General features: G+C 42.5%; 1 protein-coding gene across 1 annotated transcript in view; it reads right to left on the bottom strand.

Annotated features, from left to right (window-relative positions):
• Positions 1-275: 275 nt before the first annotated feature.
• The window catches only part of LOC135707283 (uncharacterized), a 30,862-nt gene continuing 15,346 nt past the window's right edge, over positions 276-15,791 (bottom strand). The window contains exons 2-3 of the mRNA XM_065229087.1: positions 7,518-8,182; positions 276-286 (exon numbers count right to left, since the gene is read on the bottom strand). Of these exons, the coding sequence (XP_065085159.1) occupies positions 276-286; positions 7,518-8,182 (676 nt within the window). The remainder of the gene's footprint in view (positions 287-7,517; positions 8,183-15,791) is intronic.

The following is a 15,791-nucleotide window of genomic DNA, read 5'->3' as shown; positions in this document are numbered from 1 at the left end:
TCTTTTGCCCAACCGTCAGAAGAAAATGGAGCATCGTTTAATCTTTCTAGCTTTGATGCTTCCAACGACTAACCAATCATATAATTATCAAAATCGGAACGTACGTACTTCAACTTAAACAGGCCCACTGTTTTCTGAATCATCTTGTCCCTTAAATGCTGCACAGTAGACCTGGCCGTTTTGATTTGCGCCGTGTGACGCATCTTCGATGTGAAACATATATCAAATAGACAAGAAAAAAGATGTATGTATATATATCATTTTCCAGAAAGCTTTCAAGAACTGGCTGTGTTGGAGTTAGATTAGATTAGATTAGATTTCTCAGAAGTTTTCATAAATTCTCTGGAGGTCTCTATTAGGGCGCTTAATTTTGAAAAAAAAGTGATTAATTTCTGATATACCACTCTACAATTCGTATCACTGCCCCAAAATATGCATGGGTTAAAAATGGTACATATTAATGGAGATTTAGAGGTCGCCCATATGATTTGAAGTTTTTATGGAAATTACTATGGAAGAAATTAGAAAATCACTCACATCGCTCTAACTTTGCTTAGTAAGTTGCAAGGGTTTCTTCAGTCGAGTATTGGTCCAAGGCACTGAAAAAGTCTGCCCATTGGAAACGGAATACGCGTATCTGTCAAGGATAAGAAAAAATCTGTCCAAGTTTTTCGTTCAGAGAGCCAAGGACCGGGATGGACTGCATACGTACAAAGTGCAGAAGGCTCCAAATCGTGACGAACGGCAAAATACGGTGGGAAAGTAACGGGCCCAGAAACTGTACACCCAGATGCTGACGTAGCCTCATTATCTTATCATGGAAGATGAGACTTACGTCAAGGTGGACTTCCGGCAGCTTCCGAGGCTGCTGTTCTTCACCGCCCAGCATTAGTTTGATGTTCCGTAGGAAGTGAAGAAGCAGAATCTTTCAAAGTTGGCCAAGAAATACATGATTTGACAAGTGATCTACTCATGTGGCAAACGGAGTGCGCCGTTCGTGACTACCGGGACTGTTAATGGGGAGAATTATCTCAAGGAGTGTCTACAGAAGCGTCTGCTTCCTCTGTTGAAGCAACACGAGTGCCCTACGATCTTTTGGCCGGATCTAGCTTCATGCCCCTATTCCAATGCTGTCCTGGAGTGGTACGAAGCCAACGGGGTCACTTTCGTACCCAAAGACATGAACCCCCCAACGCACCGGAACTAAGGCCCATCGAAAAATACTGAGCTATTATGAAGCAGGCACTACGGAAGCATCCCAAGGAGGTCAAATCTGAGGAAGACATGAAGAAAAAGTGGGTTTCCGTACAGAATAAGCTGCAGCCAGATGTTTTACAGAACCTAATGAGTGGAGTTTTATTTATTTATTTATATGACTGAAAATCAACAGGGGTTATTTGCCCCAATGATGTAACTTAAACTAAACATGAAAAGTACTAAAACAAAACATCATTAAGTACATAGATAGTCATCTCGTAAAAAAAAAGAACATTACTAAACAAACTAAACTGATCTAGAAAAAAACGAACTAAACCTCCGGCGAAGCAGCTGGCGAGTCAGGTCAAAATCAAACAGTGCGGAGACCCTATTGAAGAGTCTCTGTAAGCCACCGATTGCACCGAACATGCTATAACTAGTTCGCTGTATGGGCAGGCGCAGCATTGAATTATTCCGTAGGGCTCGGGGTTGAACATTGATGTCAAATTGCTCAAGGAGGACAGGGCAATCGGTGCGTCCTTGCAAAATATCCGCAATTAGCAATGCCCTTGCTCTCTTCGGACCGACAGGTGCTCCAGATGGATCAGTTGCAAACGACTTTCGTAGCTAGGCAATCGGAAGGGATCCGTCCACGGCAGTTTACGTAGCGCATATCTCAGGAACCGTCGCTGAACAGACTCAACTCTTTCGACACCGTTGTTGTAGTGAGGAGTCCAGACAACCGAGCAGTATTCTAATATGGAGCGAGACAAGGAGCAGTACAACGATTTAAGGCAGTAGATATCCGTGAAGTTTTTGGCAATCCTGATGATAAACCCTAGAATTCTGGAAGCTTTGTCGACGGCGTGCGAGATGTGCTGCTTGAAAGAGAGTTTTGTATCCAGAATCACGTTCAGGTCCTTAATTTGGCTGACGCACTCAATTTCAGTGCCTAACAAAACATACTTGAACATAATAGTCTGTTTCTTGCGCGAAAAAGAGATAACCGAGCATTTGGACGGGTTAACCTCCATACGATTCAGAATACACCAATCAGCAAAAGCATTCAGCTGATGTTGAAAGAAGCAACAGTCTTCAATTGAGTGAATTCGGAGGTAGAGTTTAAGGTCATCTGCGTAAGATAATCGTGGTCCCTCAATTACCAGATTCACGTCGTTGAAATAAATCAGGAAAATCAGCGGTCCTGAGGTATGCTGGATGTGGCAGCGAACGTACGGGACTGGTAATCACCAATGACAACAGTAAGATAGCGATCGGTGAGGTACGACTAAAACCATTGCAAAAGGCAGCTGTGGATACCAAGCCTGTCCAGTTAAGCGATTGATATGCGGTGATTCAATTTATCGAAGGCAGCAGATAAGTCAATATAAATGACATCCGTCTGAGCACGATCCGACATACTGTTAGAGATGTAGGAAGTAAGGCACAGCAAGTTAGTGGCAGTGGAGCGACCAGCCATGAAACCATGCTGGTCGATACTAATATACGGCTTACAGTGAGCGAGTAACGGTTCCATAACAACGAGTTCGAACAATTTAGCAACAGCGCTAAGCGAAGTAATGCCACGGTAGTTGCCAACGTCCTGTTTGTTGCCTTTTTTATGTACTTTAAATATGTGCGCTAGCTTCCAACAGGATGGAAAAACTCCGACGTCCACAGACCGTTGAAAAACGTGCAGCAGTGGAGACAACAAACTGTCCAAGTGCGTTTTGAGGAACGCCGATGGAATTCCGTCAGGACCCGGATTGTACGACGACTTGAGTTTCGAGGAAGCCCTGAGAAACATCTCGGGATTGATGTCAATTCTGCTCATGGTTTGGCCAGAGAGTGGTACGTAACTGGCATCCAGTCGGGCATGGTCGTCACTCAGTCTCTCGTCCGTGAAGACACTAGCAATTTTTTCAGAGAACAGCTGACAGATATCGTGCGAAGATGAGGCCACGTTACCATTATGTGTCGTAGACGACGGCAGACTAGCTTCATGGCGTTGTTCGTTGACAAACTTCCAAAACTGCTTGGGACGTGACTTAAGCTTTCTCTGCAATCCACGTCGATACTGAAGAAAGCACCGTTTCGCAACTCGTTTGTATGCGTGATTGATCCTGACATAGTCACATTGAAGGGATAATGTGCGGTGCTTGGTGAACTTCCTAAGAGCGACTCTCTTTCTGGATTTCAGTCGACGAAATTCGCTCGTATGCCATGGTGGATGGGTCGTATGATGATGAATCTTTTTCGGAACGTGTCTGTCAATGATATATGCCAAGACATTGGAAATAGTTTGAGCGGCGGACTCAATGTCAACGGTGTCCTACCATGGTCAGCGTTGCGAAAATCGTAGGAAACGGTGGCAGGTGAAACATTAAAATCATGCGTGAGACGATCCAGTCTCACCAGAGGAGTGGGCGCCTCGCATAAGTGGGCGCTTACAAAACAAAGATCCAAACTGCGGTTGTTCTGGTTAATAACATGGTTGGTTTGAGAAAGAGTGGCTGAGCTGTAATTGTCCAGAAGGAGCGAAGCGTAGGAATGGATGACAGAGTGATCCATGTCAGGATAGAGGAAGCCGTTGCGAGTTTTTTTTTTCCATGAAATCCCCGGGAGATTGAAGTCACCAAACACAATAACTTCATTGGTTGCTTTGGCGGTATCCAGAACAGAGAAAACCGATTGGCAATGGGTTTCGATGAGGTCACGCACCCGTATACGGTCGGGAGGAAAGTAAACCGCACAAAGAAACAAGGTACAGTTTAATCGACGTCCACACCTGCTCTAAGCATGCCCAAGCATTAAAAAGTTAAGTTAAGCAAAAAATGCGAGGAAACAAGGCTGCCATTTTTTTTTTTTTCGTTGCCATTTAAATGATCTTTATTTCTTGTGATTGTGTGGTTTACATGTATGAATTTTTTAAGTGACACAGATGCGTCTTTTCAACTTTAGTACATTTGAGATTTTAATTATTATTTACAGTTCCTAGTCCTATCAGGTCTATTTTAAAGTATGACCACCTTGGTGGGATTGGTTTGATTTGAATTGGAAAAGGAGACTACTTATAACTACTATTTACAACTACAACTAACCTACAACTACTATGTACACCTAACCTACTATATACAAATTGCTTATCAAAGCATGTTCTGATAAATTACATTTTTGTGCAAATTTAGTCTTAATTTCGTTAATTTTGGAATCTATTTTGGCAATGCCTGCCTCTTCATGTAAATTTGTTATTCTAGTGTCGAAAGGACGATCAAGAACCATCCTCATCACTCTATTCTGAGCGACCTGAATTTTGTTCCTGTGAGTCTGTGCACATGATTCCCACACCGGAGCTGCGTAGAGGATCGCAGGTGCTATGATTTGTTTGTAGACGGCCAGTTTGTTCACCCTTGAGAGGCGGGATCTGCGGCAAATCAGCGGATACAGACTCCTAACCAAGGCGGAACACTTGACTACGGTTTTCTCCACATGCGAGCAAAATAGGAGCTTTTCGTCAAACAACATCCCAAGATAGGTTACTTCGGCAGACCACTCAACCCTTGTGCCATCCATGATTACAGTACAAGAGGGAGCCGGTTTTAGTTTGGGTGATTGCCGATGGAGAAACATGATTGTTTGTGTGTTGGAAGCATTGATTTTGATTTTCCACGTGGTGGCATAATCAGCAAAGGCGTTAAGGCATCGTTGAAGTTTGTTCGTTATTTCGCGAGGCATCCTTCCTTTGACGGCTATTGCGGTATCATCTGCGAACAGGAAAAACACGCAACCGTCTCCAAGGGGAGGAATGTCGGAAGTGTAAATGCTGTAAAGCAAGGGGCCCAGCAGACTGCCTTGCGGGACTCCTGCTGGGATGGAAAATGTGTCTGAAAGACAACCATTCAACGATACCTTAAACGACCTTTGCTGGAGGTAGCTACGGGTGATTTTAACAAGATGCAAAGGAAAGTTGAAGTTACAAAGCTTGTATACAAGCCCATTGTGCCAGACATTATCAAACGCTTTCTCAACGTCTAATAATGCCATGGCGGTAGACTTGGATACAGCCTTGTTACTTCGGATGTTATTCATCACCCGTACTAGCTCATGATTTGTGGAGTGCCCCTTCCTGAACCTGAACTGTTCCGGTAGGAGAATGTTGTGTTCCTCGACAAGCTTGAGCAAACGATTGAGAATAAGTTTCTCGAACAATTTGCTCAGCGCTGAAAGGAGGCTGATTGGTCTGTAGCTTGAAGCTAGCGTTGGGTCCTTCCCGGGTTTGCGGATAGGTATGATTTTCGCTGTTTTCCAGATACTTGGAAAGTAGTGCAGTTCCAAGCATCTGTTGAAGACAGCAGCCAGCAGAGAGTGAACCTTCATGCTGAGATTTTTCAATACTAGGTTGAATATTCCGTCAAACCCGGGGGCCTTCATGTTTTTGGTGCATTTCAGCGTTGAGCAAATCTGTTCAACTGTGATTCTATCCTCCGGAGGGATGGCACAAGGGGAGGAATCAAGGTTGAGTACGCATTGCTCTACCTGAACTTCGAGCGGACTTTGGATGTTGAAGCCAAGCAAGTGCGATTTGGCAATATGCTCACCAATCGCATTTGCTTTCTCCTGAGGGGTGATTATGAGCCGATCGTCGTCATTTTCATCTTTGAGTGGAGGAATGGGTTTGGGGTGCGTCTTTAGGACCTTAGCTACCTTCCAGAATGGTCTGGAGCGGTCGTCCAGATTCTGGACAAGCCACCCGAAACTTTCGTTCTGGAGTGAGACCATTCTGGAAGCAATCTCCTTGTTCAGATCGGCCATTTCACGTCTCCTCGCTAGATCTCCGGTTCTCTGGAACTGGCGTCTACGCACATTTCTCAAGCGAATCAGTAATTGGGTGTGGGAATCAATGGCAATAAACTTACCCCTCACAGGAACTCGTCGGACGCACGCCTCGTCAGCCACGGTTATGGCTTGGTGGAGTCCCTCCAACGCTCGGTCGATGTCCTCCACGGTGTCAAGCGACGGGTTGTCGATGATGTGCCTGTCTACCACGCGTCCAAACTGGGCCCAGTTTACGCGATGGTAGTCCTTGCGCAGGCTTGAAGCAGGAGCCACGTTGCAACCCAGTTCAGCCACCACCGGTTGGTGGTCGGAGCTGAGTTCGTTCAATGCTACCGGCTTGGACAAGCCGATATTTGTCAGGAACAGGTCTAGCGTCGATGGGTTGCCAGCCGGTGAGATAAATGTTGGCTCATCCGAAAACCAAACGGAGTACAGCCCATGCTGTGAGTGGTCGAACAGCAGACGACCGTTTTGGTTCTGCTGGTAGTTCCGCCAGGCCTCATGGCGAGCATTCAGATCTCCTCCAACTACGAAGCGGGAACCGGTACGGGTGATAGTGGACAGGTCTTTTTTGAATTTAGCCGCTAGTCCACTGCTGGCGGAACACTGTCGAGGACAGTAGATGGCGATGAACTGGACGTATCCAGTCGACGACTCCACCTCCACACCAAGGGCCTCGATGATAGAGGTGCGGATATGAGACAGAGTGTGGTATTTTATTCCTTTCTTGACGACGACCGCAACACCACCCCCCCCCCCCCTGGAGCTGGTGCGATCAAGCCGAATAATGTTGTGGTCAGGCAACCAGAAGCTGTCGCCGGACTTTAGATGGGTCTCTGATAGGAGGCCCACGTCGATACTATGCTTGAGGAGGAAGTCAGCAAGCTCGAACTTTTTGGCTCGTACAGAGCAAGCGTTCGACGTGACTATAGTTAACGGTTTAGACGCCATACCGAATGATAAACTTACCGAGCACTTGGATCTGTTCGGGTTTGTTGCGGCACTGACGAAGAGCGCTGGTCATGTCGACGAAAATCTTCATCAGCTCATCCGCAGAGAAGAGATCGGGATTGGCGTTTTGTGCTTCTGGTTGTCTCCAGAATCCAGGGGGGGGGATGGAGAGCTTTGTCCAGCTGAGGCACCAGACGTTTCTTGACGGGGGCCGGATTGCACCCGTGGATTTGCTTGACCGTGTTGCGTACCACGAAGAGGTGGGAAGTCCTCCACCCTGAATGCCGGAGTGTTTTCCTTCTTCCGTCCTGGTTGGCTTCTTGTGGACGCTTGCTTTCGGATCCGCTTGAAATCCTCGCGTTTGGGACACTGTTTGTCGGACCCTTGATGAGCTCCACCACAGTTGGCGCATTTGCATGTTTCCGACTCGTCGACAACACACTCGGAGGAAACATGATTTTGGGCGCATTTGCCACAGCGCGGATTGATGTAGCAGTTTCGGGTGCCATGCCCGAAATTCAGGCAACGCTGACACTGGGTGACGTCGTGACGGCCGCCACGGTATGGCTCCCATTGAACAATGATGAAGTTGATGGAGCGGATGGCCTTCAACGCATTGGGCGTCACCGTTCCCTTCTGGAAATGAACCAGGAAAAGGCAATCCGGGTACGTTTTCACGTTTTCGTCTCTCCTCGTCATCCGGAAGACTGCGATTGGGGCTAGCTTGTAACGGTCCTTAAGTTCTTCTTCGATCGACTTGGGGTTGAAGTTCGGTAAGCCCCTGATGACTACCTTGAAGGGCTTCTCACCGGGGATGTCATGTGTGAAGTATTCCGCCCTGGAATCCTTCAGGTACTTCACGGTTGCTTCGTACTCCGCTTTGGTACGCAGCATCACCTTGGTGCCGATCCTGCTCAGCTTGAATTCAGCTGCAACGCCCAGCGATGTGAGCTCGCTAATGAGCGTGTTGAGTGGCACTTTCATCACCACCAGTGGAGGAAGCTTGACTTTTGCCGTACTCGGGACGGCAGAATTTTCATGCTCGACGGTACCGCCGAATTCACCGATGTCGCTGACGTTCGTCATGGTGTCACGGCCACTCGCACCATCGGACTGGCCCTGATTCTTCTTCCTTTTCTTCGTCCGCTTCACTTCCGCTGGTAGGGCATTCCCAACATCGGTGGGAAGAGTAGCGTACCTATTTGTGATAGGTACGCACGAGCTACCTTCACCACTATTCTCCACTTTCTCACGGAGCTTGCTCCGGGAGCGCTGCCTTCCCATCACACGATGCAACCGGCACTACGACACGAACAAACGCGCAACTCGAACAACTCGACTGAGCGAGCCAAAACCGGACTAAACTGCTTGACTACTACACTATTCGAGCCTCAGTTGGAACCATAAATGTACATCAACTGGACTGAATGAGTGAAGTGCAAACGATAATGAGGTCTGAGTACCATGGGTCGAGGAAACAAGGCACTCCCAGGGGAATTAAGAAGGGTTTTTGAAGAAGTCAGAAGAAACATCTGGGCGAACGAATGAGTTTTCCGGTGGAAGTCAGATGAAACTTCTGAGGAAAATAGGTAAACAAAATCCAGGGATGTCAGAAGGCGCTTTCCGAGGGCGGAAGATTCTTATCGGAAGGTTGGAAGAAATTGCCAAATAAAATTGAACGAAACTTCCTAGGAAAGTTGGAACCAACTTTCTTGCGAGGTTAGAAGAAGTTCCGATCGAACTCGAAAGAAATTTCCGGGGAAATCAACTGGAGGAAATTTCCGTGGCAAGGCGACAGAAATTTGAAGAGGAAGCTGGAAGAAACTTCCAGGTAAACTCGGAAGGAACTTCCGGGTGAACTCCTTAAAAAAATATCTCATGGACGTCGGAAGACACTTCCAAAGAAAGTCAAAAGGCAGTCCCCCGGAAGGCATAAGGATACTTCCGTGTGAAATAGGATGCAATTTCCCTTTTCCGAGAAAGCCAGTGGGACTTGGGTTAGTTGGAAGATGGAATAATTGTATTGTGATTGGAATGTAGGAAATCCCCAGAATATGTCGAAAGACGCTGTTGTGCAAAGTCTGATCGAGCTCCAATTTAAATGAGTAACTTTCAAATGAATAACTAAGTAAAAAATAAACATGTTTCCCGATTTCCGGGAATGCTTTAAAAATGGCCGGAAAATGTATACGTTGTAGGCCCCCGGACACATCGTATATTCATTGTATGTTAGGTAAAACACTACTTGGAAGAGACTTTCAGGAAAACCTGATAGGATTTTTTCGAAGTCAAAAAAACAACGCAAAGGCAGCTACAGGGACAGGGAAGCAAGATTAAACTTTCAGAAGAATGCAGAAGAGTCTTTTGTTAGAAGTCAGATGTAATTTCCGAGTGAATTAAGGAGGAATTCGTTCAAATCTTCCTGGAGAAAACAAATTATTAAAATTTATTTAAAACGTTTTATGTTTCATTAGAATATCACCTCGGGCAAATGTGATAATTATAATAAATAACTATCAAAAATTATATCAGGTCGCTTGATAAAAATCTTTTCGAACCCTGGCAAGAGCCATCCGCTGTTTCTCGATTCCCAGGTAGCCAGAAATGGCTGAGAAATGGAAAAACTAGTTTTAGTGCTAAGTAGTCAATGGCTACCCATGACCGCCCACAACCACAGCACTGGATTCTACCGAAGAGTTCCAGTCACGTTCAAAATTCTTAGAACATTAGTCATCGCACAACCACCATCATCACGGAGGCTGATTTGGCACATTCCTTCCGTCGGACTCCCTTCACCGAATCTTGGCGCCAGTAAATCAGCAAACCAAAAATGCAAGGCCTTTCGGTTTGGTTTAATGTAAATGATGCAAAAAGAGCCCAGTAACGAGTGCCCCGATATAGAAAATGCGGCTTGTGGCGTGATAGCATACGCTTCGACCTGATGCCTGATGGTGGTATGGTAAACCACATTTATATGGATATTAGCTGCCACAACGACGACGACGACGACGGCACGAGACAGCGAATGCAACATTATGTTCACGACTTTTGACAAGAGTGACAGCAACGGCAGCAGTCGGGGCACCACCAGAGGCCTTTTCTGTGGCTCCAACCAGCAGCGAGAGCATAAACACGCGCCCGCGCGCGACATTAAACACATTCCTCCGGAGGCACACGCCTTCCAGATTCGATTGGCTGTTTGCTAGCCTATAGCTTGATCACCTATAAGTGCGATGCGGGATTTTTGCGCTGAATTGGATAATCACACGTACAAACGCAGAAACTACGTACAGTGTATTGCTAAATTGAGCGTACACCTGAATGGACCAGCAAAATTTCAAAAAATCTGATTAATTGTATTTCAAGAAAAGGTGATTTTCCTAACATAGCTCTCACTTTTTACACGCTCAACCAAATACTATACCGATAACCGATAAATGTTTGATTGGCCAGCAGCCACAAATAAAGCAATACTATGCGAATTCCCACTGGGGACGTATTAAAACCAAAGAAGAAGTTGTACGCTCAATTTTGCGATACACTGTACCTACGACCAAATCAGTTGAGAACATTGCATCTGGGGGCACTCAAATCAAGCATAACATTATCGAGGCGACTGACGTTATTTCTATTTCTTCCTAATTTACCAACCACGAGGCATAATTTTAGTTGCATAGCTCATTTTTAATGCCAATGCTCGGCTACAGGGGTGAGTAACGAGACTCGCAAAATTGGAAAATCGAAAGTGTTTCGCCAGGTTGGGTGTACCCTGGGTAATGTGAGGCACACATCACAAGGTGATTAGTCGAATCAGGAGCAATGAGATGGTGATTTTTGTTTATTAAAATTCTTACGATTGTTAATTGAATTTTTTGTCATTAGAAAGGCAAGAGCTAAGTGGTGGTAGAGAAAATTGCTTGATTCATAAAATTATGTGTTGAAGCTGATAAACCGTGTGAAAGTAAACCATACCAATCTCACAAGAATTCGTATATATTTTACTGGGTTTACCCTTCAGAGTGACTTTGTATTTCACCCATTGATGGAAAAGTACGCAAATACTCACTATCAGCGAATCCAAACACATAAAGCAACCAACGATACAGACAATACGGTTGCTACGACTACCATGACAAACTCGCTCTGTAACATAGCTCGATCCGAGTGGTAGAAGGATAATGATATATTGCTTGCCTGCTTTGTTGCAATATACACGGATGAGGACATAGCTTGATATGAATCGAGAAAAGACATAACAAAAAAATTTCCATTAACACACGTGTATCATGTTCGGCTTTACTTCGTGAAGCAGCTTGCCAACAATTTGCTCGTTTTCTTCTACCGCCCCGAGTGAGTTGTGTCGCACGGGCTGCTTGTCATGAAAAAGAAGGAAGAAGATTATATCATTATTGCTTTGCACTTCTGACATAGCGTTATTATTCGGTTCGTTGATCGCTTGTCATTTTGTCATTTGATTTGCGAACTTTCCCAACGCTGATTTCACTTAGAACGATTATCTTGGAATGCTACTTCAAGTTATTGTGGAATTTACCTCAGAATTATCCTGAAAACATTGTCTTGCTCTGTAATAATTCTAATTAAATTTCCTGAATTCAGAATTTCAGGAAAACTTGAAGTGAAATCTGAGGGTGCCTTTCAAGGTAGTTCTGTTGAAATCCAAATCTCAGGTGAAACTTAAGGAGAATTTCAAGTTGATTCTGAGTAGAACCCTCAGAAAGTGTTAAGTATGATTCAAATATTTGCGATGAACTAGCCCTTTGATAAACATCACTTTAATAAAGTTGAAATCGAAAAGGAGGATTCCAATGAAATTTACGACATAATTCTGAGGAGGATTCCAAGGTACCGTAAAACGGGGTAACATTGATAGTTTTTTGAAGTATATTCTAAATATTTTTTACAGCAATAAATGTTTTTCAATTTTTTTTAAACAAGTACTGAGGATCCAATTTTTTTTAAACAAGTACTGAGGATGCGTTAGTTATATGTTTAACTGAAAGTTAAGTATTTGAATTTTATATTTTAGTTTTGTCATCAAACGTCAGTATTTTGATTTGGGGATACTTTGATAATGTTCAATTAATGTAGAAAAAATGCGTGAAACTCAAACAATTTAGTGCTTGAAATGTGAAATTTTGAACGAGTATATAATCAGAAAACATCATTAGCAATAAGAATACAACATTGAATTTGTGATAGCTAGGGGAATTTACGTATTCTCGTCAATCTAAGCAGTGTCCGCACTTCTATTAGCATTTTCTCAGCGTCACGCACATATATGACGTGTTTGTTGGTTTACATTCATCTGCTGCTTGCTTCTCTATCCATTCCAATCGACAGAATTCTTCAAAACTGTTTGAAAGCGTTTTTACAACGCTCCAAACTTCTCAAGTGAGTGTGACTATTGTCGGCAGCCTCTTTTTCTTCGGCAACCTTCCCATTAGAACTGCGTGTTAACAAGCTGTTCTATTATCGGCAACTTGAAATCAACCCCATTTTAGAGTACGTATGTTTCATTTGAATACAAATCTGGCATAACAGGACTGCTCAGACGTACAAATACAATCAGATTGAAGCTGAAAGACTAAAGAATCGTTTGGGTGCATTCAGGGACGTGAGTTTATGGGAAAACATAGTGAAATTAACGTTTAAATTTTGGTTGCCGAAAACAGTCAATGGGTGCCGAAGCCGACATTTACCCTATATCGGAAATACATTGGTTTGAGTGTTTTTTTCAAACAGGCGAAAAACAAAAAAAAATGTTTTTAAATATGTTTGTAAAATAGGGGAATTTACGTATTCTCGTCAATCTAAGCAGCTTCCGCATTTCTATTAGCATTTTCTCAGTGTCACGCACACATATGACGTGTCTGTTTGTTTACATTCATCTGCTGCTAGCTATTCTATCCATTCCAATCAACAAAACTGTCCAAAACGGTTTGAAAACGTTTTTAAGGCGCTACAAACTTCTCAGGTGAGTGTGACTATTGTCGGCAGCCTCTTTTACTTCGGCAACCTTTCCGTTTAAACTGCGTGTAAGCCAGCTGTTCTATTATCGGCAACTCGAAATCAGCCGTATTTTAATGTGCTTATGTTTCTTTTGCAGAAACACCTGGCATAACAGGTTTGCTCAGTCGTAAAAATGTATAAGGATTGAAGCTGAAAAACTAAGGAATCGTTTAAATACATTCAGCGAAGTGTTTTAGTGAGAAAATACATCGAAATTTACGTTTAAATTGTGGTTGCCGAAAACAGTCGATGGCTGCCGAAGCCATCATTTACCCTATGTAACGCATACTATATAAAAACTACATAGGGGAAATGACGGCTTCGGCATGACAGACTATTTTCGGCAACCCAAATTAAAACACTATTTTCACTGGATTTTCTTACGAAAACACTTCGCTGAATGCATGCAAACGATTATTTATGCTTTCAGCTTCAATTTGACTATATTTTTACCACTGAGAAAAAGCAATCTAGCAAGGTTTTCTCGAAATGCAACATACGCACTACAAATTGTAGCTGATTTCGAGTTGCCGATAATAGAACAGCAGATTTACATGCAGTTCAAATGGAACGGTTGCCGAAGAAAAACTGGTTGCCGACAATACTCGCTCTCACTAGAGAAGATTGGAGCTTTGTAAAAACGTTTCAAAACAGTTTTTGACAATCCTTTCGACTGAAATTGTTAGAGCAGCTGGCAGCAAAAGATTGTAAACAAACCAATACTGCATATGTGTGCGTTCCGTAGAGAAAAAGGCTATAGAAAGAAGGTCGCTGCTTAGGTTGCCGAGAATACGTAAATTCCCCTACGATATCAACGGAAATACCCTTAGCTACAATATGGGCCCAATGTTTCTAATTCTGCAAAATCGTAGAGAGTAAATTTAATCATTATATTATACTATCACAGTTATCCACATTTTCAAAGATACCCCTTTTTACGGTAATTCCAAAGATACTTTCAAGAGAGTTCTGAGGAAATCTCCAAGGTACTTATGAGTAAGGAATTCTGACACGGATTCAATGAAAAATCTGCGGTTGATATCAAATGAATGCTAAGGAGGATTCCAAAAGAAATTCAAAGCAATTTTCAACGGAGTTTAGAGGTAAATTTCAAAGGAATACTTAGGAGAGTTTCAAGGTTATTCCCGTTATCATCTTAGAGAACTCAAAGAAGAGTTCTCTCGGAAATCTGGAGAGTGTTTCCAAATATTTACGAGACATCTGAGGAATTTTGAAGGAATTCCAAAGATAATTCCATAAACGTTTTAGCAGAATAATTAGTGAACACTGAAGAGAGTTTATTTCAGGAAAATTCTTTGGGGAGTTTGTAGGTAATACAACGATCCTAATTAGGAACCTTAGGAGCACTTATTGCAAATAAATCAAAAAGCCTTCTATAGAAATATTTTTTTTTGTCTCAGGCTTCATTACATGAGCAGTTTATAAGCTATGAATTTTCGAAAAATACCGAACACAACATTTTGAAAAATGCGAGAGTCAAAATGGCCGAATGAGCAGTTTAAGGCAAAAAATAGAAAAACCTGATCTTTTCCGATTTGAAAGATATTATGCGTAATTGTTTGTTATAGGCTATCTTTCACATTTTTTGCTATAATTTTGCTATAATTTTGCCATTTTTGCCCCTGAAAAGATTGAATTGTGTTGCACTAGTAGTGTCTTTCTGGAAAAAAAAATATTCAGAAATGTACGGGAAGTGGCTCTAATGTTGGCCTATGGATCTAATATTGGGCCCATCGCTAAAAATCTGCTATTTATCAATTTTATCTAGATGAACGCGTCATTGGGGTTGTACTAATGGATATTTTTGGTCGCTATTGAAAATTTAGTGGATTGCTGAATATATGTATGGGCCCAAATTAGGGACATTTAGGCCGACAATACATTCATTTCCCCTATTTATTTGGTTTAAAAATTTTTTAAAACCCAAGTAATTCAAATTGTTCTTGAACGATTTTTGAAATACTGAAATGTTTAAAACCATGAACACATGAAAACCGACAAAAATCGTAGAACCAGAGCTTTTGGTAACATAGGGGAAATGGATGTAATGTCGGCCTAAATGATCTTAATTTGGGCCCATACACAAATTAAGCAATCTACTAATTTTTCAATAGCGACTACCGTCTTAATGACACGTTCATCTAGATAAAATTGATAAATAGCAGATTTTAACGATGGGCCCAATCTTAGACCCATTGGTCAATATTGGAGCCATTTCCCCTACTTGAACTTTTCGTTAGTACGCTTTTTTGTTTATTTTTTCACTAAAAACATTTAATATCACTCGAACTTTCTTGTCTGCGGTTTAATGACAAAAGACAACGTTCAATAAAATGATAAAAAATCCTTAAGTTCTTATTATTTGATCTTAGTATATTTTTAAGTATCAATGATTCTAAATATTTCAAAAAAATTGCATTTCTCATGAGCTTTTTATTGAAAAAAATCGGGCTAGGACATTTTTAGATATTAAGGTTTGATTTTTTTTTACTTGATTTGACTAAACATATTTTGTTTACATATTTTCCCAGAAAAAAACATAATTTTTCTGTACAACTTTGTCTCAGACGTCATCTTGATCAGAAGGGCCGTTTCTGCACTAAATATTTTTTTAAAGTTTCAAATACTTTATTTTGAAAATTTTACAAGATTCAAAATTGACGAAATATTGCAGAATGGGAATCTTTGCCCATTACAAACAATTATGCAAAGTTTCATGCAAATCGAAGAAGGTCGAGTTTTTCTGGTTTGTCATT

The sequence above is a fragment of the Ochlerotatus camptorhynchus genome, unplaced genomic scaffold (genome assembly GCF_037179485.1).
Source record: "Ochlerotatus camptorhynchus isolate MF236.1 unplaced genomic scaffold, CSIRO-AGI_Acam_v1.1 ptg000024l, whole genome shotgun sequence".
NCBI lineage: Eukaryota > Metazoa > Arthropoda > Insecta > Diptera > Culicidae > Ochlerotatus > Ochlerotatus camptorhynchus.
The sequence above is the reverse complement of the archived record's forward strand: the minus strand, read 5'-3'. Positions and strand labels throughout refer to the sequence as shown.